This window comes from Lepisosteus oculatus, chromosome 22, assembly GCF_040954835.1.
Source record: "Lepisosteus oculatus isolate fLepOcu1 chromosome 22, fLepOcu1.hap2, whole genome shotgun sequence".
Lineage (NCBI taxonomy): Eukaryota > Metazoa > Chordata > Actinopteri > Semionotiformes > Lepisosteidae > Lepisosteus > Lepisosteus oculatus.
In genome coordinates, this window is record NC_090717.1 from 10664643 (window position 1) to 10685910 (window position 21268).

Sequence of the window (21268 nt, forward strand, 5' to 3'; positions counted from 1 at the left end):
AGCAGGGTGAATCCTGGGTCTACAGTGCAGTTGCAAAGAAGTGCAGGGGTTTTCTACCACATGCCTCTCCATGCGAAGCCTCCAAACTGCACAGCAGGTTCTCAGATGGAGCTTTCACGTCTCAGCCGACAGCCATAACAAAGCAGATACGCCTTCGGTGTTTTGTTCCGAAGTCTCCGATGCAGTCTTTTACTAACCGTCAATGTACAGCGTGCGACCCCATCAGCGTGTCCTAACTACTGTATCGATAATTCCTGATAGGCCAGAGTGGGGGACTCATATTGGACAGAAAGGGAACTCTGTGCAAAAATGTTTAATTTCTAACCACAAAGCACAGAAAGTCTGATCAGAAATAGTTGCTACACCCCTGTGATTCTGGGGATTGTACGCTGCGGCTCTCATGACAGCTGTAAATATCGCTGCACCTTTAACGGCAGGCTGTGCTTGCCCTCAGGGGAACGCAAATGGAATGACGGTGTAAGGACCAAGCTGCTGCTCTCTGTCTCTTGATTGATTTCAACATAAAAGCATTAATTGCACAGAGCACCAGCCCATTAAGCTGTGCTGTGATCTCAGCTAAGTGTGGAGAAATCAGAAATGTGCCACAATGAATAATTCACCACGATTCTCCTACCTAGAATTCCTTCAGCTGTAGACAAGTGCCCCACCTGCTTTTTCATTGAAAGTCTTTTATTTAGTGTTTTTAGATATTACGCCATTTACGGAACACTGTATATATTTGTGTACCGAATGGTAAATAGGTCACAGTCTCTGAGCTCAGAGAATGGCAATTTCAGTTTTTCTCCTTTGTTATTATGTTATTTGGAAAAAAATAGGTTCAGTGTATTTTCTTTCTTGGAATGTTAGTGCTCCTCCAGATTGTGGTATCTTCCAAAATAAAAGTATCCACCAGGCTCCCTCTCTTCTGCTTTCCAACAGGGATGCGGTCGTGCTTTATCAATGGATGCTATCAGCATGGCTTGACAGTGCCCGATATTGACTTTAAAACTGAATTCTCATTGAAGTTCTGCTTATTAACAGCTGACTCAAGTCATGCAGATCAGCAAAGAGAAATGGAAGCAGGTGGCTGATTGTGCGATTTGACCCTTTTTTTATCATTGTTTCTATGACCCTGGAATTCGTAAGATGATGAATTTAGAGATACAGTGAAGTTAATATTTTATATACCGGAGAATGAGTGCCAGTTCAAGTAATTGTCAGATAAATCCCAGGAAAGTGAGGCTGGTTTTAGAGAACAAAATCTGAATTGTGAAAACAATGTCCTGCAGTGAGTCATTACAGCAACAACAGGCAAAGTGCTGGTCATAGCCATTGGGACGATCATGAAGTGGTCACTATGGGGTCACACAGAGGTCAGGCAGGACGAAAGTAGATTTTAAAGATTGTTTTGTCATGCATTTTTTCACTATTGTCTGCCTTACTACATTTCTGGAAAGGGTATGCTCTGTTTTTGAAACAGGGAAGATGAATTGTGTTACTTTTTATCCGAAGTCCCTTAAAAAGTTTTTGTTTTTTTTCAGATCACTTCTGTTCACCTACTGATTTTGTCATTTTGTTTCACAGTATATACTAGCACTCCTATGTAAGTGGTTTGATTTAACTAGGTATGGCTATTGGCTATGCATTTTAATTTGTAATAATCTCAGTAGAACAGAACAGTAAAAAAAAGTAAATGAAATTTGGAATTTCCCACAGCAGTTCTCATGCTCAGTATTAGCCTAAATTTTATAAACTTGTATTTTTAATTAATCCACTAGAATACCTTAACTACTGCTTACTACGATTAAGTCAACAAATAAGTACACTTACAGAAATTAGTGTTAAAAAACTTAATACAATGCTGAAATGTATTTTTTCTCCTCAGTTTAAAGGTGCTAATACGTACGCTGACATTTGCATGTGAATGTCGCGATTATCTGCACTCAACAATATTTAAAACATGTGCACGAACCAAAAGACAAAAAACAATCAAAGTAAAGGCAAATGTAAGCTCGACTTCCCGCTGGCAGCAAACATTTATTGGAGCTATATAAGTGGCAAACGACCCATTCAACGGCGGTGCAAAAGTTTAATCTGTTAGGCATTAATTCACTGCCCTATAGACAACAAAGCATTCCTTTCAAACTAAGCCCTTAACAACAGGGCTGGAAACTCACACTCATCTTGTTTATGACCAAAGCTGTATGATGGGAGGAAGATGCACTCGCAGCCTCAATCTGCTGTAGTGGGCTGGCCCTCAGCTCTGCATGAAAATGATTCCCTTGAGGCTGGAGCTTTTCTATTAATAGATGCTCATACTGTATTTTTTTTTTGCAGCTTTTGGAGGGGGGTGGTGAGGGAGGGGTGAGAGCGGGATTGGGAAACATATTTGCTCCTGGGCATTTCAATAATTCCAATACAGGTTGCGGGAATCTCCCGTGAGGGTCCAGATCTATACCGCGACACGGCGCCGAGCGAGGCGGTGCGCGTCTGTGGATCGCGTGCTGGGGTTTTAGCCGTGCGCCGCTGAGCGCCAGGAATGTTTATGTAACACGAACACAGAGCTCTTTGTGTTGGGCGTACAGCTCCCTCTGCAGGGATGGGTGGCCTCCGAATGTCTGTCGTTCTCGAAAATCTGTGCAAAAAAAATAAAAGAGAATCGTGTACAGTGCTAGTGTTTGAGCCACCCTTGCCAGGGGTGTTTTGCAGAACGACGTGTTTTAAAATGTTAAGTATGGGACGTAGCTACTGGATGGTGCTGCAGTGACCCAGACAGAAATTTGAGTTAGCTCTTCAGTGGGGGTTCAGTAATTGAGACAGGTCATAGAACAGGGGGGTTTAGGTGGTGTGCACTGCGGGATGGGTATCGCATGGACTTCTTTTTCTGAATCTTTCATGCTCCTCCATGTGCATTTTCTATCATTCTGCATAGTTTTGTTTTCCCTCTGCTTAGGCTGTTTTCAGACTAGTGTTTTAGATCAAATAGCTTCTGAGGGCTCTTTGAAGTGTGGTGGCCAGGAGCAGCAGAAGGGAAACGAGCGAGTGCAGCGCTAAGCCCCATTATTGCAGTGCCAAGCGGTCTGGATGGGGCTGCACCGATCCAGTCCCCCTGCTCAATGTTCTCATCGGCTTTTTCGAGCCTTTTTAAAAGCAGTTTCTTTCTCAAACTTCATTCGCGCGCCCGCAAAAAAATAAACAAAGAACAGCCACACATAGAGAGAGTAAAAAAAAGATGTACAGTTGTGAAGGAAAGTTTGAACAACGCAGGCGAAGTCACTTCATTTCCTTTCCATTCACCTTGTCGGCCTCTTTCTTTCCTCTTCCCCAAGCGAGCACCTCTCCTGCGCTTTCACGTTCTTCCTCCATGGGGAGAGTAACGTGTGCACCAGCGTGGAGATCGCTAGGCACCAGCCGGCCTACCGCATCAATGAGGACCACATCGCCCTCGCCCAGACCTCCTCCTCCCCCTTCCAAGGTGAGAGCACCCAGCCTGCTCGGAGGACCCTGGCCTGGGTGCACCATGGCCAGAGGCGTGCCGAAAACCAGTGTCGCAGAAACACAAGGAAATGTGGTTGCGCTTCAGCTGCAAGGAGTGCATTTACAGTTGCAGTTGTTTGTACCAGTTACCACAAATTCTGATCAGATGAGATCGCTTTATTAGCCATATACAACTTCTTGCATTAGGAATGACTTTTCCTGACTCCGTGTGTCTGCTTTATCCGCAGTGATCCTGAGCCCATATGGGCTGAACGGGACTCTCACAGGCCAGGCCTACAAGATGTCCGATCCCGCGGTCCGCAAGCTGATGGAGGAGTGGTGTTACTTCTACCCCATGGTGCTGAGGAAGAGGGAGAGCGAGCGAGAGGACGCAGAGCCGGGCTATGACAACGACAGCCATGTGGCCGTGGAAGTCATTGTTGGTCAGTAACTTGCTCCCTTCATCCCCAAACAGCATTTGATCAGATGTGTCCATCAAACAAAGCAAAAACCATAGCAAAATCCTAGGACCCACGGCCTTTAAATTGCTTTCTTACTGGACGTGTGGCGAAATCAATGTCTGAGAGACCTCTTGTCAATGGATATAATCGCCAGATGAAATCACTCTTGAGGATTGTGAGCAGTATGACCAGGGAAGTTTACTGTAGCTAGGAGGCAAGATTTAGAGCAGATTTCAATCGCCTCATTGACTTTCTGACCTTGGTTTATTGACTTTTGTAATTTATGTTGTGCCTTTGCCTAAACTACTAACTTATTAAGATAATATCACTAAATCCACAAGGAGTAGTATGAATTCCTACTAGTAGTAGTATTTATTTTTTACATAATTATTTAACAACCAATTTTAATAATTATAGTCTTATGTTCCTTTCACCAAATCAAGTTGGCCAGACTATATCATTTATTTGTCTGGATTTTACATAACAAAGAAAGCTTTAGGTGGGCCATGAAAAAAACTGTAAAGATACGGTAATGTCAGGTGATATGATGTGTAGAACTACTGCCTCACAGTTCCAGGAGTTTCAGTTCAGCACCGTTTCAGGGCTTCTGTCCTTGTGGAGCATCTTCTCCTTGTGGACATGGAGATGTTTGGAAAAGGTGAAACTCCCAAATACACGCAGGTTGGGGGTGACCGTGGTCGCCTTTTCTACATTGTCCTTTTCCAGGATGCGTTTCAAGGGGATTTTATGCTTGGGGGTGTTCAACCAGTTCAACAAGTCTGGGGTACGAGACTAGGGAACTGTAGAGTTTAATGGGTCTAATTTGGTTCTCTCATTTCAAAGCCTTTCAGATGTTCTGGTGTCTTTTCTGAAGTAGGGCCATATAGGAGAGTGCATAGTGTGGAATAATATGTAGGTGAAGTACAATGATGGCGCTATACTGTATATTACATAAGAATGGTTACAAACAACAGGAAACCATTCAGTCCCTCTAGTCCATTTGGTATTTAGGAAGCAATTGATCCAATTACCTCATCCTTCTTAAAAGAGTATCAGTTATGAAAGTGAGGCCTGGTAACTTGTTCTAGATTCTCACAACCCTCCATTGCTCTGTTTACAAGTGCTAAAATGTTAGGCATGCCACGAACAACACAAACTACAAGATAATTTTTATTATGACAAGTACGGATTCCCAAGCACCTCTTTAAGACTGGACTAAGACTGGATATCACAACTAAATTGGTCTGGTTTTGAGCAGGGAATATTGCAAAAGCTTGCACCATTCTTTTCCACAATGTCACATCTCATCCTTTTTTTATTTCATCCATGCAGGAGGTGTACGGATGGTGTATCCAGCAGCCTTTGTGCTTGTTGCCCAGGGGGACTTACCCATGTTCCAGGCTCCCACAGTATCTGGGTCACAAGGGGCGACTAGAGACCCCTCAAACGCCAGCGTCCCCCTGACACCCCCCACATCACCAGAGCAACCCTGCACAGGTACCTCCAGACAAGAGTGATTCAGTGTTAAATAAAATAGAAATGTCTTAGGATCACAGCACATTTGGAGTTTGTGTGTTCTCCCTTTGTTTTTTGTGGGTTACCTCTCGGTGCCCCAGTTTCTTCCCACAATCCAAAGACATGCGGGTAGGTTAATTTGCTTCTGGAAAAAATGACCCTGGTGAGAGTGTGTGTCTGCGTGTGTTCCTGTGACAGACTGGTGTCCCGTCCCGGGGCATACCCTGCCTTGCTGCACCCCTTGCTTGTTGGGATTGGTTTTGAATCCCCAGCAACCCTGAGTTAGAAGAAAATGAATTGTTAATATAGGTTAGATTTGAAAGGAGTCATTTCTAGATCTAAAGATCTACAGTGTCATTATAGTAACCTGCACTGCGATGACCCCTGTTCTGAAATTATCTTAATAATATGTTGTATTGAAAACCTTGCAAAAAGATAAAGTAGAATACTTTTAAGCTCAGTGGTAAACCTTCACATGAAGTATATTCACACAAGTGAAAAGCTAATCCATACAAGAGCTTGTGAGTGGGATGCCAATCAGTTGCAGGAATCACCCCCAGCAATGCTGGTCCCTACTCATACAGCTGGGAGGACTGGAGCAACTGGGGTAAAGTACCTCACTCAAGGTGCACCAGCAGTGACTGCGGCACGGACTCGAACCCACAGCCTTTTGGTATCCAGAGGTTGATCCACTATGCTGCTATGCTATACTGCTGCTTCCTTAGTGAACACAGGCTGTTTTCCAGCTTAAATACCATATGGAAGCAGCTGCCACGCCTTGTTGATTTAAAGGATTTTGCTTTGTTTTGGAACAAAGTATCAGCTGTGTAGCAGAGGTAGCATGGACATTTGAGCTTTTTGTAAGATGTCACCTTGAAATTGACCAAACGAATACATAAACAAGCTGGAGCTTGGAATAATCTCAGTTTTTATGGAACTTGTCGTTACGTGGAGCAGCAATTAGTAATTGATGGCATTGTTTTATATTTCTGTTTGCAGTCGGAAAAAAATCACTCACTATGGTATGGTAATTAGGTCAGGGACAGATGATGCAATCTAGTAAAAAAACAGAACAAGCCTGACAGCACAGACATCAACAGGCTCAGGCAAGCAAGGCCGCTGACAGTTGAACAGCTTCAAAAATAAAAAAAAAGAACAGGGGAATGTTAGACGGTATACCTAAGGCAGCTTGGTGGTGTAGTGGTTAGTATCTGCCTAGCAGCACTGGGGTCCTGGGTTCAATTCCAGACCTGGGGTTCTATCTGCATGGAGTTTGCATGTTCTCCCTGTGTTCACATGTGTCTTCTCTGGATGCTCCAGTTTTCTCCCACAGTCCAAAGAAATACTGGCAGTGTAATTGGCTTTTGGAAGAATTGGCCCTGGTCTAGATGTGTCCATGTCTGTGTGTGCCCAACGATGGCCTGGCGTCCTGTCCAGGGTGTACCCTGCCATGCACTTGTTGCTTGCTGGGACAAGCTGCAGTTCTCCTGTGATCCTAATTGGATGAAGCAGTTAGAAAATAGATGGATGTTATGTAGCCAGATCTGGAACACAGGTGGTGACTATCTGCAGGCAATTACCTGTCTTTCAGGAAATAGTCTTTCAATGCCTTTGAAGGTTTTTAATCCATTCAATTTGCTGTTGTAACCAGTTAATTCAATTAAGTCTTTTTTACTTTATTGTAAAGAACTATGCTGGAAGGGAAAAGGTGGGCCTTTAGGAACAGAATATTCGCTCTGTAATTCAGGTGTGTGTTTTTTTTGCCAACCTCTTACGCAGAGGGAGAATATAGAGACCCGCTCTGAAGTCTGGGGATTTCAGTACAGCGCTCTGTTGTGCAGTGGTGTCTTGCTTGATACAGATACTGAACTCCATGACTTACACTTTGCATCGCTGTTCAGTTTTCTACACCTGGCAAGACTGACAAATACAATATTGATGAATGGGTGCACAGCATTTAAAGTGATTTGCATTCTTTGTGAAAGTTCAAATGTATTATCAGAGTCTTCTTTTTCTACTGTATTCAGTCTTCCAAAATACCTGCACTTTTTAAGTTGCTGTATGTGGTTGTTTTTCTGGACCTGAATACATCACATCACAAATCTCCAAAGACACTACTCTGAGGACAATTGGTGCTTTACGTTTTCAAATATCAAAGTGCTTGGCTCCTGAGAAGTGGATGATAATATTTCTTGACTTGTTGCTGTAGATGACACTGGATTTCAGACGACGGTTTCCAGTTCTCCCGGACAGGAAGGAGGCATCTGCACCACAACTCCCAGCCCTAAGCATTCTGGGAGGAAACTGAGCAATCAGGCTTTGCATCAGGCATGGAAGGAATGCTACTTAAACAAAACGCATCACAAGTAAGTGTAGCTGGTTGAAAACGTCTCAGTTTTGTCCTCAAATTTGTCCTCAATTTCTATTTCTACAGCATTATTTTTCCTGACACTGATCCTGGTGACCCCCCAGTCCAGTGGATTTTTATTGGTAACCATTAAATCGTTAATGTTGAAAAGCATGGATCAATTTAAGCGTGATTAATTGGGCAGATGATTGGTTCAATTAAATAATTTGAAACAAACACTGTTGAGCTGTCAAGGTTCAGAGGTATCTTAATTGATCAATAACTTACAAGCTAATTTATGGTTATTATAAGCACATTATAAACCTGAGGCTAACTGTGAAGAACATTGCACAGAAGATACACTATGATGCAAAGTCATTGCACAGGAAATAAAATTTGGGAAATTGCAACACATTCGATGAGGGATTGCTATAAATTACGATTGCGACATGACAGGGAGCACATTACAGAATGACAAGTCCAGCAAACGTGCTTGTGATCTGATCTTTTGTAGCGGATGGTGGCTATCTTCAGGTGTAGCCTGAGTGGATGATTTTTGAGAAGGCATGATGAGATTGTCACAAATGGTGACAGCCAAAAAATCAAAAATCAGTCACATGCTTTGAAGTCGGTTGATTACAGAGCTAGTCTCTTTCACCCTATAGGAGGACTCTCTCTGGCAGCATGACACCAGAAGAGGAAGTGCCAAATAGCGTGCCCACGTGGGACTTCATTGATCAAGCCCAGAGAGCACCCTGTTGCTGCTCCAGGTATGGGTACCGGCAAGGACAACTTTTTGTTGATACCCATTATACACAGAAACTTTATATCCATATCACACGTTGCACATCATTGTTATTGTAAATGAGTTGTCCTTCTCTCTCTATGTTCAGATGTAAATTTAAAACCCCAGTCTCTCTTCTCTTTTCCCATAGACTTCCTCTTGCCTGTTTCTTTTAATAGTAACCATTGTACTGCTTACCATACCCATTTACTTGTGATCTATACAAATTTCTCTGCTTCTACAAACCTTTTGTTCGATTTTGATTGCTATCCTCTTCTTACAGCTTGTGATCTTTGTATATTTTACGATGATTTGGATTGAATCAGCTCCTTGTTTTGTCTTATATGTTTTGCGGGGCTGTCGGACTCCTATTTTGCATTTTGTCATCTGCGTCACACCTCTTTGTTTTACCAGGCACAAGTCTCAGAAGCAACGTCAGATGAGCGCACTGGGCCGCCCCCCCGCTAACTCTCAGCCTGGTGCCAACCCCACCCCTCCGGCTGCCCCCTCCCTGCCACCTCCCGCCCCCTCCAAGCACAAGGTGGCTGACAAACCGGAGAAAACGGAGAAGCAGCCGAAGAGACTAGCCATGACCCCGTTCCACCACAGACTCTCCCTGAGCCAAGAGGCCTGCCTGGAGCAGGACCCTGCGAGTGGCCAGAAGCTGGGACTAGTGGCACTGGAACCTCCTCTCGATGTGCTGCCCAGCTGCAAGTTCCCTAAGCCCCTCCCTGCCACCGGGAAGGTCCCCGACTCCCCCGTTCACTCCCCTGTCTCTCCCCTCCCTCCCACCCTCAGCCCTCACCCTCGGATGCAGGACCCCGAGGTGCTCGAGCCCCCCGTAGGCCTGCCTCCGTGCCCAGAGGTCCCCCTGGGGCCCCGGCTGCCCGAGCCCAGTGAGTCGACCCTCTACGTGGCCCCGCTCAGCTTCAGCGAGGCAGGGGGAGGCTGGTGGAAGGGCTACAAGCTCCCCAGCAGTGACACCCCCGAGTTTCGGCCCTCCGACGTGCACTGTGAACGGGCTGAGCTCAAACCTGACGCCGCAACTGAAGGAGCGGCGCTGAAGAGGTAAGGCCAGAGTGCCAGCATGCGCCCACGTCACGGACTCAAGCCCTTCGAGAGCTGCTGCTGCAAATGTTAAAAATGCACGGCCATATTTCCTCCAGGTTCATTCAGAGTCTTTACGGCTGGTTTGTGGTGTGAAATAGAAGGAACTTTCACATTAAGAAACATTAATTAAACAGTTAAATTAAATTGTTAATTAAAATTAACAAGTAACTAAAAACAAAGTCATTACTCGGAACAGGTTCCCAGCTCCACAACTGTAGATACTTGTTCTTTAGTCTGGGAAATCGGAATGTGCCCTGATCAAAATGGGCAATGGTTCTGTTTCAAAATCGCATAGTACTGTACTCTTTTAGTTGGACGTTGAATTAGTGCCCCGAGAGTGCTGTGAGTTCTGAAAGCTATTTTCCTGCTCTCCAGACTTTTCACTCAGTCACACAAGCGCTTCAAGATCTCGGAGGAACGAGTCAGAAAGCAGGTCCGCACTCTCGGCCTGCTGGAGCAGCCTGGGATCGAGGGCCTGGGAGGCCCTGGCGAATCTTCGGATCCTTACGCCTTTGTGGACACGGAGATTGAATACATCTTCACCAGCTCCAAGAGGGTCAAGGGCGTAGGCCAAGAGAGAGATCCCTGTAGGAAGGTCAAGGTAAAGCAAACGCATACAGTATAAAGACTGTAGTGCTGGGAAATTGTGAAATCAGGAAACAGAGAATATATTGTATATTAATGCTTAATTGAGTGTGATTCCACAAGGTACTATTCCATAAGACTCGTGGGTATTTGGTAGTCTTAGTTTGGGCTAATACATGGGACTGTCTTAAAATCTAGTAAATGCTTAATACTGCCTTGTGTTGGAAACACGGTATTAGACTTTAAGTGGTTACAGTATACATCTGAATGTTTGGCCCAGAGGGACATGTCAAATTAAGTAACAAAAGAGGCCTCGTTGACAATTTTGATTGACTGAGTATATCTCAAAAGACCACAGATTGCCCCTGGTTACAATCTTTTTCTTTTTATTACAGGGAGAGGAAATGACATCAGGCAACTCTAACCCAGTGCCTGATGGGAAGGACGCCATGTCCATTTTCAGCACGGCACCCAAATCAGGTAGAACATGGCGAAACAGCAACAGTCCCTACTTGATAACATGAATAAATGAAGGCCCATTTCTTCAGTGTTTCTTTTCTTTTAATCTGTTCTTTTAACATGTTTCTCACTTTTACAGATGATTCTCGTCAGGATAGTGCTGCAGCCAAAGCAAACCCCAGCTTGACCAGAGAGACTGACTTGGTTGTTCTCATCTCAGACCTGGAAAACATATTTGACAACTCCGACGAGGATGAGCTTGGAGTGAGTGTGATACGTGTCCTGTGCTTGAGGTTGGAGTGTAGATAGAAGAAAATCTAGATGTTAGCTGTTTGCTGTTTACCTATCTGTAATTTGTTTCTGTTCCTCTTTATGGGTGCCAGGGCAAGTGGGTTCATAGCTGGATTGCAAAATGGAAATTAGCGGGTGCCGTAACAAGCCAGGAGGAAGTCTTTTCATTTTTTTAGGATCTTTAATTGTTGTTATTTCTGTCTGGCTCATTTTCAGACAACATCTCCAACTCGGCAGTCCACCAGGGCCCCTGCTGCAGGAGCTGAAGATCGCCCTCTAGGGAAAGACGGGAGAACTACAGTGCCGTATCCTCCGAGTAAGTCCTTCAAAGCTTTGTGCTCAGGAGCTGCAGCAGAGGACTTAGTCTGTAGCCTCTCATTACAGAAGAAGCATCCTGGTGAAGTCTATATCCAAACTGGCAACAACATCTAAACAGGATGCTGTGATTCAGAACCTTCTGTCTAAGCCTTCTTTGTCCAGCAGCTAAATTACCCTGCAACTCACAACTGACAACCCACTGGAGCTCAGCAGGTGTGAGCCTGGTCAGTACCTGGATGGGAGACCTCCTGGGAAAGCTGAGGCTGCTGCTGGAAGAGGTGTTAGTGGGGCCAGCAGGGGGCGCTCACCCTGCAGTCTGTGTGGGTCCTAATGCCCCACTGACTAGGGCACAGTACCGGAAAAAAAGTGCCATCCTTTGGAAGAGACGTAAAACTGAGGTCCTGCCTCTCCATGGTCATTAAAAATCCCAAGGTGTTTTTGAAGAAATTTCCCTCCGGCCTTTACCAATCATGGCCTGATAATGGGGAGTTACCATTACCTGTAAAGCACTTTGAGTGGAGTGTCCAGAAATGCGCTATATAGGTGACTATATAAGTGTAAATAATAATAATAATAATAATAATAATAATAATAATAATAATAGTAATATTGTTGTTGTTGTTATTATTGTTATTGGCTTCAGCAGTGCTCCTCAGTCCTAAAGCCTTCACCCCTGTTCGTCTTCAACAGAGATGCTGTTTGGCCTAACAAGTGACAGTTACAGGCAGGACCAGATGTGACCTCACAACAAAGTTTAGTGAAAGTATGAGTTTTAATTTAGAATCATAAAGACCATTTCCATCATGTGGAACTCCAAGAAAGTGCATTTTCCTGTAACGGTCGGCACCCATAGAATTACAAGCAGTTTTAGTACCTTGGACCATTTCTCTCGTGTTACCACACATGCTGTGCTTAGGAGAAAGACCCTTGCTTATGGATTAGATATTATATCTATATTACACCCATGGCTGCCCATGACAGTCATGCTCTCTGGCTCCCCCTCCTCAGCAGTTGCCGATCTCCAGCGCATGTTCCCAACGCCGCCCTCCCTGGAACAACACCCGGCCTTCTCTCCCGTCATGACGTATCGGGATGCCCTCAGTGCGGAGCCGCCGCCTGGCATGGCTGGGGCGGAGAACCACCTGGGCACCTTGTCCACTGCCCAGCTCTCCGAGTTCAAGATGGAGGTGGAAGAGGGCCTCGCCAGTCCCAAGCCAGAAGATATTAAGGTGAGGAGTTGGGGAGTTTTCCTCAGTATGTAATGCAGAGATCCATCCATTTTCTAACCACTTTATCCAGTACAGGCTTGTGGAGAGCTGAAGCCTATCCCAGCAAGCAACAACCTTGACGGACCTTGAAGGGAACCAAGTCCAACGCAGGGCACACAGACACAAACACACTCACACCAGAGCCAAAGTTCCCAGAAGCCAATTAACCTACCAGTATGTCTCTGGAAACAAACCCCTCACAGACAGCACCCCAGGAACTGAGCCCAGGGCTCCAGTGCTGACAGGCGGAAATGCTAACCACAGCCCCTCCGTGCTGCCTGTAATGCAGACATTTTGTTCCAAAATGTTTTAAGTTGCATAATGGTAGGACATGTAAAATATTTGGTTAGATTATTCTGCTGTTACCTGGTTAAATCTTGTAGTGACTGGAATGACCCTTTTTCTGTGTGCAGACCCATTTCCAAGAACTTGGAAAATCAATATCCCAGAAATAAATCAAATACAAATGAGTGATGGCATTTGGGTGATCTTCTCATGTGAGCTGCCACAGCTCTATTGAACAACAGAATGCAACAGAAAAGTGTACTTCATGGGACTGTGGTGAAGAGCTTAAATAAGCATTGAAAGTCTGTGCTGCCTGTTTATTTTAAAATTGATGTTTGAACGGTTTTTCAGAGGATGATTTTTAGAGAAATATGAGTAACAGAACCTGCTTTCTGTTGAGCAGCAGAAACATAAGGCAAAGATGACTTTTCTTCTTGTTTTGAACGCGCAGCAGGTCTTTCAGTCCAGAACGTCTGCTTGGTAATTAGCAGTTAATAGATCCGAGGATGTCACCCAGGTGTTTCTTGGAAGAAACCAGGGTAGTAACTTCAACCACATGGCTGGGTAGCTTGTTCCATACTCCTACCGCCCTATGTGTAGAGACGTGCCTCCTGTTCTTGGTTTTAAAAGCACTTCCCAGTAGTTTCCACTCGTGCTCTCTGGTTCGTGTTTTACTGTTCCGCTGGGGTGACTCTTCTGCAGTGCCTTTGCGGATTTTGAGTGACTTTTCTGCTTTCTGAAATGACATCTCCCCGTCTCTTTATCCGCAGGACTTCTCCTATGTGTTCTGTGTCCCTCCAGTCCAGCTGCAGCTGGGCTGCTCCATGTTTGCTCCCCTCCGAACGCTGCCCAGCCAGTGTTTACCTCCCCTGAAGGTCCCGGAAACCTGTTACTACCGGCCCTCCTGGGCTCTGCCCCCGAAAATGGAACAGCTTCCTCTTCCACCACACGTCCCTTTCACCCGCGACGGATATGTGTAAGCTAGCACGCTCAAAAACTGCCCAGAATTCTTTAAAGAACTAGCTAACATCACCCGGCTTTGCCCGCTTTTCCAAAACGGACTGGCTTATGTGCTCTTCTGTGTGTATAAATAATTCCTTGTCAGTGCTGCTTAAACTTGTGAGGGGAAGGAGTTTACTTAGGTGCCAGGGGAAATAATGCAGGTAAGTGTGAAAGGTGCAGTATGACAGAGCGTCCAGCAGGTGGAGACATAGAATCAGCTCTGACTTGTTTGGCGGGACAGAGCTGGGTGGTTGCAGTGAATTTCCATATGCTGGAGAGTCTGAGATTATAGCTCGGATAAGTAGAAATGTATTGTTTGAGATCCGCAATCTGTGTCAACAGGAATCTTCGTCTTCAGGGAAAACTGTGTAACTCTTTACAATCCAACGCTACTAATAGTCTAGGCTCTTTTACTATATCTAGACACAAACCCACCTAAGCCCCAGCACACAATAAGAATAAGATAATCACACCAAGGTTTGTGCAAAAATGTCAAAGGGCAGCTCCTTAAGTTTGCATTTGTATTTCCTGTGTAGTGATTCAGCAAGGAAGGGCAATGGGAGGGTAGAGCTGGTGTTTTGAAAGATGAAGAGATTCTTAGTGCCTGCTATGGCTTCAGTGAGGCTGGGTTTATAATGCATACTTCAGTTTGGAGACTGTTGCATGTTGCAGACTATGATGACAGGTTGAAGCTCCCAGCAGGATGTGCTAGATGTAAGCGTGTTATACATTTAGTTTTAAAAAAAATCATGGAGGTTATTTATATTTTCACCGCAATGCAGTTAAAGAACTAATTGTGAAGTCTGTTTTTCATCACTTATTAGTGATGTTATTGAATTTGCTGTTCTGCTCACTATCGTGGTGCCTTGGAAGGACTTTCAGCAGGACCCGTGACCCTGCCTGAGCTGTGTCTGTCTCTGCTCTAGGAATGTGCCCAGTGTTGGCAGCCTGATGGACCAGGACTATATAAGCACTCCTCAGATGGGCACGCCGGTGGCCGCCAACAGTGCAGCCTCCACTGGGAACACGGGGGGAGTGCTGCCCTCCCCAGCTACCCCGCGGTTCTCCGTGCCCACCCCGCGTACCCCCCGAACTCCCAGGGGCGTGGGCACGGCCAGCGGGCAGGGCTCGGTGAAACACGAGGGCACGGAGCCGGGCTCGCCGGGCTCCACGCCCTCCACCAGCCGGCCGCTGAGCTCCGTGGAGCCCCTGGCGCTGCCGGCGCTGCCCGAGGCCCACAGCCTGTACACGGTGCTGCTGCTGTCCGACTCGGTGCTCAACATCTTCAAGGACCGCAACTTCGACAGCTGCTGCATCTGCGCCTGCAACATGAACGTGAAGGGCGCCGACGTGGGGCTGTACATCCCCGACTCCACCCGCGAGGACCAGTACCGCTGCATGTGCGGCTTCAGCGCCATCATCAACCGCCGGCTGGCCCACGGCACCGGGCTCTTCCTGGAGGACGAGCTGGACATCTTCGGCCGGGGCTCGGAGGTGGCCCGGGCGGCGGAGCGCCAGCTCGCTCTGTGCCGGAGGACCTCCCCCATCGGAGACCCCACGGCTAAGCGCCCCCAGGACCCCCCCAGTTCCGTGCTGGTCCTCCTCCAGGAGCAGTGCTCCCGGCCCATCTCCTCCCTCTCTTCCTTGCACCACCCTCCCACCTGTTCCTGTCACGGCCGCCAGGGGGCGCTCCTGCAGAGCTGGGCGGCTGACAAGCTTTGGGCCGACGGCAGTGATCCGTGTGCCGAGTGCTACAATGCACTGGTCCACGGGCAGCAGTATGTGGACAACCCGGCTGGGGGCAAAGTCGACCAAGCCACTGTCAGGAGCAGCGCTCTGCACAGCTGGCCTCACACTAACGGTAAGACACTCTCGGCGCCGTAGCGTACAGCAGAGCTAGCGTGCACTTGGCCTAGCCCAGAAAAAGTGCAGATACCCTGCACACCCTCTGCTATAGCCCATGCAAATCTCATGCAAATATTTCTCCCGACACATTATTCCATTTAATATACACAAGAAAAGAGTCTTAAGGTTATAGTAGTGTTTGTGTGAATAATACACATTCATGGCAAGGACATTTTCAATTTTGAAGACAGTGAAATGAAGAATAAAGTGTAATTACATCTGTGCATGCTGATGTTGATGAGGGGTAAAGTACTGTAAGGGATGTTCTTGATTGTACCATCTATTGCCTTATCTGGTCAGTTTACTGCGTAATTCATTTTGTGCTGAGGACTAATGCGAAGCGTGAAGTGCTCTGTGTTTCTGGCCTGGCCAGACACGTACTGTACGATTCGGACTTGTCCAGAAGCCGGAGGACTGACAGCCTCACCCAGCCCTCTTCTCCCTTGTGTTGTGTGTGTTGTGTGTGTGTGTCCGGGTCTCTCGCGGGGCAGTGCTGGACATCAGCATGCTGTCCTCGCAGGACGTGGTGCGCATGCTGCTGTCGCTGCAGCCCTTCCTCCAGGACGCCATCCAGAAGAAAAGGACCGGCCGGACCTGGGAGAACATCCAGCACGTGCAGGGACCCCTGACCTGGCAGCAGTTCCACAAGATGGCGGGGAGGGGTTCCTACGGTGAGAGGGCTTTTCCTCCCGATTTCACGGCTCCTGCTCGCGAGACCTGTTAGCGAGAGCAGATCTGTAGTGTGGCACGAGCACAGGATCCCTATCACTGCCTTCAGCTTCTGATTAACTTGCACTTCACTTACGAGGCGTTTGGATTAAAAAGGCGTTGACGTGCTTATCTACAGCATGTGAGTACACAGGGAATTTAAACCTGCTGATGTTTAAATAAAATGCACAAGAATCCTCTGTTTATGCTATAGCTTTATCTTCTCTTACACCTGTTATAATTATCATGCTAAATTTAAAGAAGACTTATTTTTCTTTAGAGCTACTTTAATCTTATGACAGGGCTGACCCCGACCTTGTGAATACCTCTTCTTTTAATAGGATCTTAAAATTACATTTTTCTGAGTGCCTGCAAGATGGAACAGCTCTGGTCAGAGCTGCAGATTAGGTGTGGTCTCGATATGCGCAGCAGGATTGCACACAAAGCCTAAGGCACTGGATGAGTTCGAGAGCAGAGAGGACCTGCTGTGTTTTTAGCTCAACAGAGTAATCTGTGTGACCTTTCAGGCTCAGAGGAATCCCCAGAGCCCCTGCCCATTCCCACCCTCCTGTTGGGCTACGACCGTGACTTCCTGGCCCTCTCCCCGCTGGCCCTGCCTTTCTGGGAGAAGCTGCTGCTGGAGCCCTATGGAGGGCAGCGGGACGTCGCCTTCCTGGTGGTGTGCCCGGACAGCGAGGCCCTGACGGCCGGGGCTCGGGGATTCTTCCGGGAGCTCAGCGCCGTTTACGAGGTGAGTTCTGCCCCAGAAAAATATTGGGAGCTTCTAACTACAGATCGCTGCCTAATGCTGCTGTAAACGGTAATCATCCACCCACCTCCTAATGCAACTGGCCCAAGGAAGGATACAGCCTGGATGGGATGTGAGTCTATAGCAGGGCACACGCAGACACACAGTCTCACACCAGGGCCAGTTAACCTCCCAGGGTGTCTGTGGAGAGAGTGCCCAGGGGAGATCCACGCAAACTGGTCACATGAGCTGCTGGCCATTGTGTGGGAATCTTCCAGAGGGATGGGTGACCCTCAGCTCTTAACCCCTCTCCTTGCTCTCTTCCTCTTATCTGATTAGACCTGTCGGCTGGGGAAGCACCGCCCCCTTGCTAAGGTGTCCCGGGACGGTCTAGTGCGGGTCGGCACCTTGGACCCTCAGAAGCTGGCGGAGGAGCTCGTGGACGAGTGGTTCAGTGAGCCGTGGGCGAGCGAGCACGACGACGACAACCTCACCAAGCTGAAGCTCTACGCACACGCCTGCCGCCAGCAGCTGGGTGAGGCCTCCCTCTCTCCCCCCAGTGCCAACGGAGAGCAGCTCCAGGCCAACGCCGTCTGATTTGGGGCATGAAATCATTTTGGTCAAACTCCCTTTTTCCAAATCGAGCACATCTGGCTAATTGATTTTAGCGTGACTTTCTGCTTCAGAATGTTCTTTTCAGACGTCAAGAGTTATAATAATTTAATTAATATAAATTTAATTAATATAATTTTTTGTTTAGGTGTGTAAATAACCAGAATACATTATCAGTGAATAATAGCTAGGTGTTGGTTAGAGCAGAAAAGTGAGCAAACATTCAGCAAATGTCAACCCTGTTGGTGCAGTAGTTTCTATTTTAGTGGTTTTCTGCCGGTGTTGGTGCACCGACCTTTAATGAGAGCAAAAATTCCTATACTGTAACAACTTGTCAGAATGGCGGTGTGTTTTTCAGCTCCACAGCTAGCTGCCCTGTCTCTGGACAGCAGTCTCCTCCTGCCCCCCAAGCCCCAGCCACCCCCTCCCCCTCCAGCTGCTCCGCCCAACCTGGGCAGCCAGTCATCTGCCCCGCCAGGAGGGACGACGGGGGCCAGCGCCACCTCAACCCCCTCCGGCGCCACGCCAGGGCAGGGCGGGGCAGAAACACCGCAGGGGGGGGCCGGGGACCCCGAGAACGGGCAGAGCACAGCCCCCACACCGGCACCGCCTGCTGAGAGTCAGGAGAGGTGAGTGAGCTGGGCGTCTGCCTGTCACAACGTGAGCAGCCCGGCGTACGAGTGCGTCTCGACCCCAGCACACGTGCCTCTTAAAAGAGAGCCCATTGTTAAGAAGAAACTGACTAGCACTGGGGTGCTGTGAATGATATCCAGATATCTAGTCCTTTAATGACTACAATGCAGTGTGTAGCTCAAACGATTAGAGAGCTCTAAAAGATGCCACTGTGCTTGGGTGCCTCAAGTCTCCAAGCTGTTGCAATATCCCTCAATCCTGATTCCAGCCGACCAAAGCTTCATTTTTTTCCCACAGGGTAAACTGTTATGTTAATTTTAAGTAGTTGAAAAGCAATGTTTCCCATTCCCTTTCATGTGCTTTTATGTCACTGTCAAACTAAGCAGATTACATATTATTTCACAATGTGTACTGACAATGAATGGTGGGTGAGTAGGGCTGAGAAGTATATAATGAGAGATTTTGTACTCTACGTGAGATAGTTGTTAACTCTGCATGTGGCACTCAACTGACTATAGTCTCATTCATTACAAAATCCTTGCTTTGACTGTGCTGTGTCAAGTTGGTCTTTTTTTACAGTTTTCATCACCAGGAGCTACAGATACAGTGCGTCACAGTAATACTACAGGAGTATAATGCTGGAATAACAGAAACTATATCGGCTCAAGGGCACATATTCAGGCAGTGTTTTTGTACATTGAAATAACTGACATATATTTCTTTCTCACTTCTGCAACAAAATAATGTCTGCGACAGGAGTTTATTGAGAATATAGTGCTAGTAACTGTATCAATGGGTTTGACTATAATGATACCACAATTATTAACAAAGTAGTTCAGGTGGGGAGCTGCGTCAGCATGCGTAGGCTGCAAAGGAACAAGTAATGGGTTTATTCCATGCTGAAAAGAGAAGAAAGGAAACACAACTTTTCAGCTGTGGAGTGTTCTTTCTTCTCCTTTCAGCATGAAATTAACCTATTACTTGTTCAGTTATTAACAAATACGTAGGTTTATCTTTTCCAAAAAAGTAGGTGTTGAGGTCGCGGCTCAGTGTTGTTCGGTGAACCGCAGTCACACCACCTCCTTGTCTGTATCTCAGCTGCGCCGAGAGGGAGCGGATAGGCATCCCCACGGAGGCGGAGTCAGCGGACAGCCACGCCCACCCGCCGGCCATCGTCCTGTACGTGGTGGACCCCTTCCTGTGCCGCGCGGGGGGCGAGGAGGACGAGGAGGCTGAGCCAGGCAGCACATGGGTGCTGGGCCTCCTGCGCTGCTACACCGACATCCTGCAGAGCCTTCCGGAATCCCTGCAGCCAGCCCTCGCCCTGCAGGTACCTGCCGACTTACAACTGACCCCCCCCGGTACCACCTTTATGTGAATTTAATGGAGGTGCAGTCTCAGTCTGTAAGATTCCACAGGTATCTTTCAGCCCGGGACAAACTGTGAAATTGTCCGTCCCCCGGTTCTACGGCTTTTCAAATGAACCGCGCCCGAGCAGAAAGTCTTAATTCCGACAGCAGTTGCCGTCTTAAAATTCACACCCTTAGCCACAGGAATCTCCCCAGGCAGGCAGTTTATGGAGGGGATACGCACGGAGGGAAACTTTATCCTTCGTGTTTCCCTTTTACATTCAGCCAGTTTCATCCCACACAAAGGTGCCCTCAAGGAAAACCCGTTCCTCTCTACTGAGAAGATTGCTTCTTCAAAGCGAAGGAGAGACAGCTCACACACCCACCCCAGTAAGGACTGAAGTGCTGATTGGTGGAAGAATTTGGCTAGGAGTTATAACAAGTCTGGGACAGTCCAGTGGCATGTTTTCCCAAGGTGAGGCCAGCGTGTATAACAGAGTAAAACTGGCCCTGCTGTTCAACTTTTCATCACCTTAGAGGACGGAGGCAGAGTTAGCCCTCCCCCCATTGGCCTGTGAGGCGGCACGACTCCCTGCTCTCTCTGTCTCCCCAGGTGGTGCCCTGCCAGTACCTGCTGCAGCCTGTGAGTGGGGAGAGCTCTCACTACATCCAGCACCTGCGCTCCCTGGCCTTCTCCACCTACTCCCAGTGCCGCCGCCTGCTGCCCACACAGACACACATCAAGTCCCTCACGGGCTTCGGGCCAGCCTCCATAGTCCACGCTGTGCTCAAAAACCCCGAGGTAGAACCCCGCACTGAAACTGCTGACCAGCAACGTTGGTTCAATAAATTAAAATTCGAAGTTTATTTTTTAGCTCCAGTGCCAGCATGTACTCTGTAATTAACGGGATCAGTTCAACCATTTGACGTTGCCGCACCAAAACGGGAGATTAAACAGAGAGGGAGCTGGCTGCTGTGGGTTAGGGCATGTCACAGTGGCTCTTTAATCCTCAGAACAGAACAATTCTCCATTTACCCTGAAACCACATAGAAACAGCAGGAAGCTCATAGCTGATTCTAATGAAAGGGTGCCCATTAAAAGTGGATCCTATTCGTCCATTTTTATTTTCATGAAAAATGTAAGAAGCCCTACACCCTGTCTGTTCTCTGTTGGCACAGCAGACCCTCCCAACCAGTGTCCTTATTCCAGCCTGGTTGGAAAACATTGATGCTAAGTGGTAAACACAAAACAAATACGTGCTAAGCCCAAGTTTTATTTAAAGAAATAACTGAGGTCATGAGTTTTCCCAACTGGAATACCAAGAGGCATTGGAGACTATAGCATTTGTTACGTTTTTAATGGCTCTCAATATACATCAACTGGTAATTTACACACAAGGGAAAAATAAAA

The 21268-nt window shown here is 47.2% G+C and overlaps 1 protein-coding gene across 2 annotated transcripts in view; it reads left to right on the forward strand.

Annotated features, from left to right (window-relative positions):
* LOC102697457 (mediator complex subunit 13L) overlaps window positions 1-21268 on the forward strand; it is an 88677-nt gene that overhangs the window by 55759 nt on the left and 11650 nt on the right. Inside the window, exons 5-23 of one of the 2 annotated variants that reach the window (XM_015366269.2) lie at window positions 3330-3475; window positions 3726-3920; window positions 5271-5435; window positions 7663-7819; window positions 8466-8570; window positions 8999-9652; window positions 10070-10295; window positions 10675-10759; window positions 10878-11002; window positions 11246-11345; window positions 12359-12576; window positions 13671-13876; window positions 14829-15763; window positions 16299-16478; window positions 17043-17266; window positions 17603-17798; window positions 18234-18504; window positions 19607-19838; window positions 20471-20659. In XM_015366269.2, coding sequence (XP_015221755.2) covers window positions 3330-3475; window positions 3726-3920; window positions 5271-5435; window positions 7663-7819; window positions 8466-8570; window positions 8999-9652; window positions 10070-10295; window positions 10675-10759; window positions 10878-11002; window positions 11246-11345; window positions 12359-12576; window positions 13671-13876; window positions 14829-15763; window positions 16299-16478; window positions 17043-17266; window positions 17603-17798; window positions 18234-18504; window positions 19607-19838; window positions 20471-20659 — 4609 coding nt within the window. Of the gene's footprint in view, window positions 1-3329; window positions 3476-3725; window positions 3921-5270; window positions 5436-7662; window positions 7820-8465; window positions 8571-8998; window positions 9653-10069; window positions 10296-10674; window positions 10760-10877; window positions 11003-11245; window positions 11346-12355; window positions 12577-13670; window positions 13877-14828; window positions 15764-16298; window positions 16479-17042; window positions 17267-17602; window positions 17799-18233; window positions 18505-19606; window positions 19839-20470; window positions 20660-21268 lie in introns of both variants that reach the window. The other variant, XM_015366268.2, reaches the window with a different exon arrangement.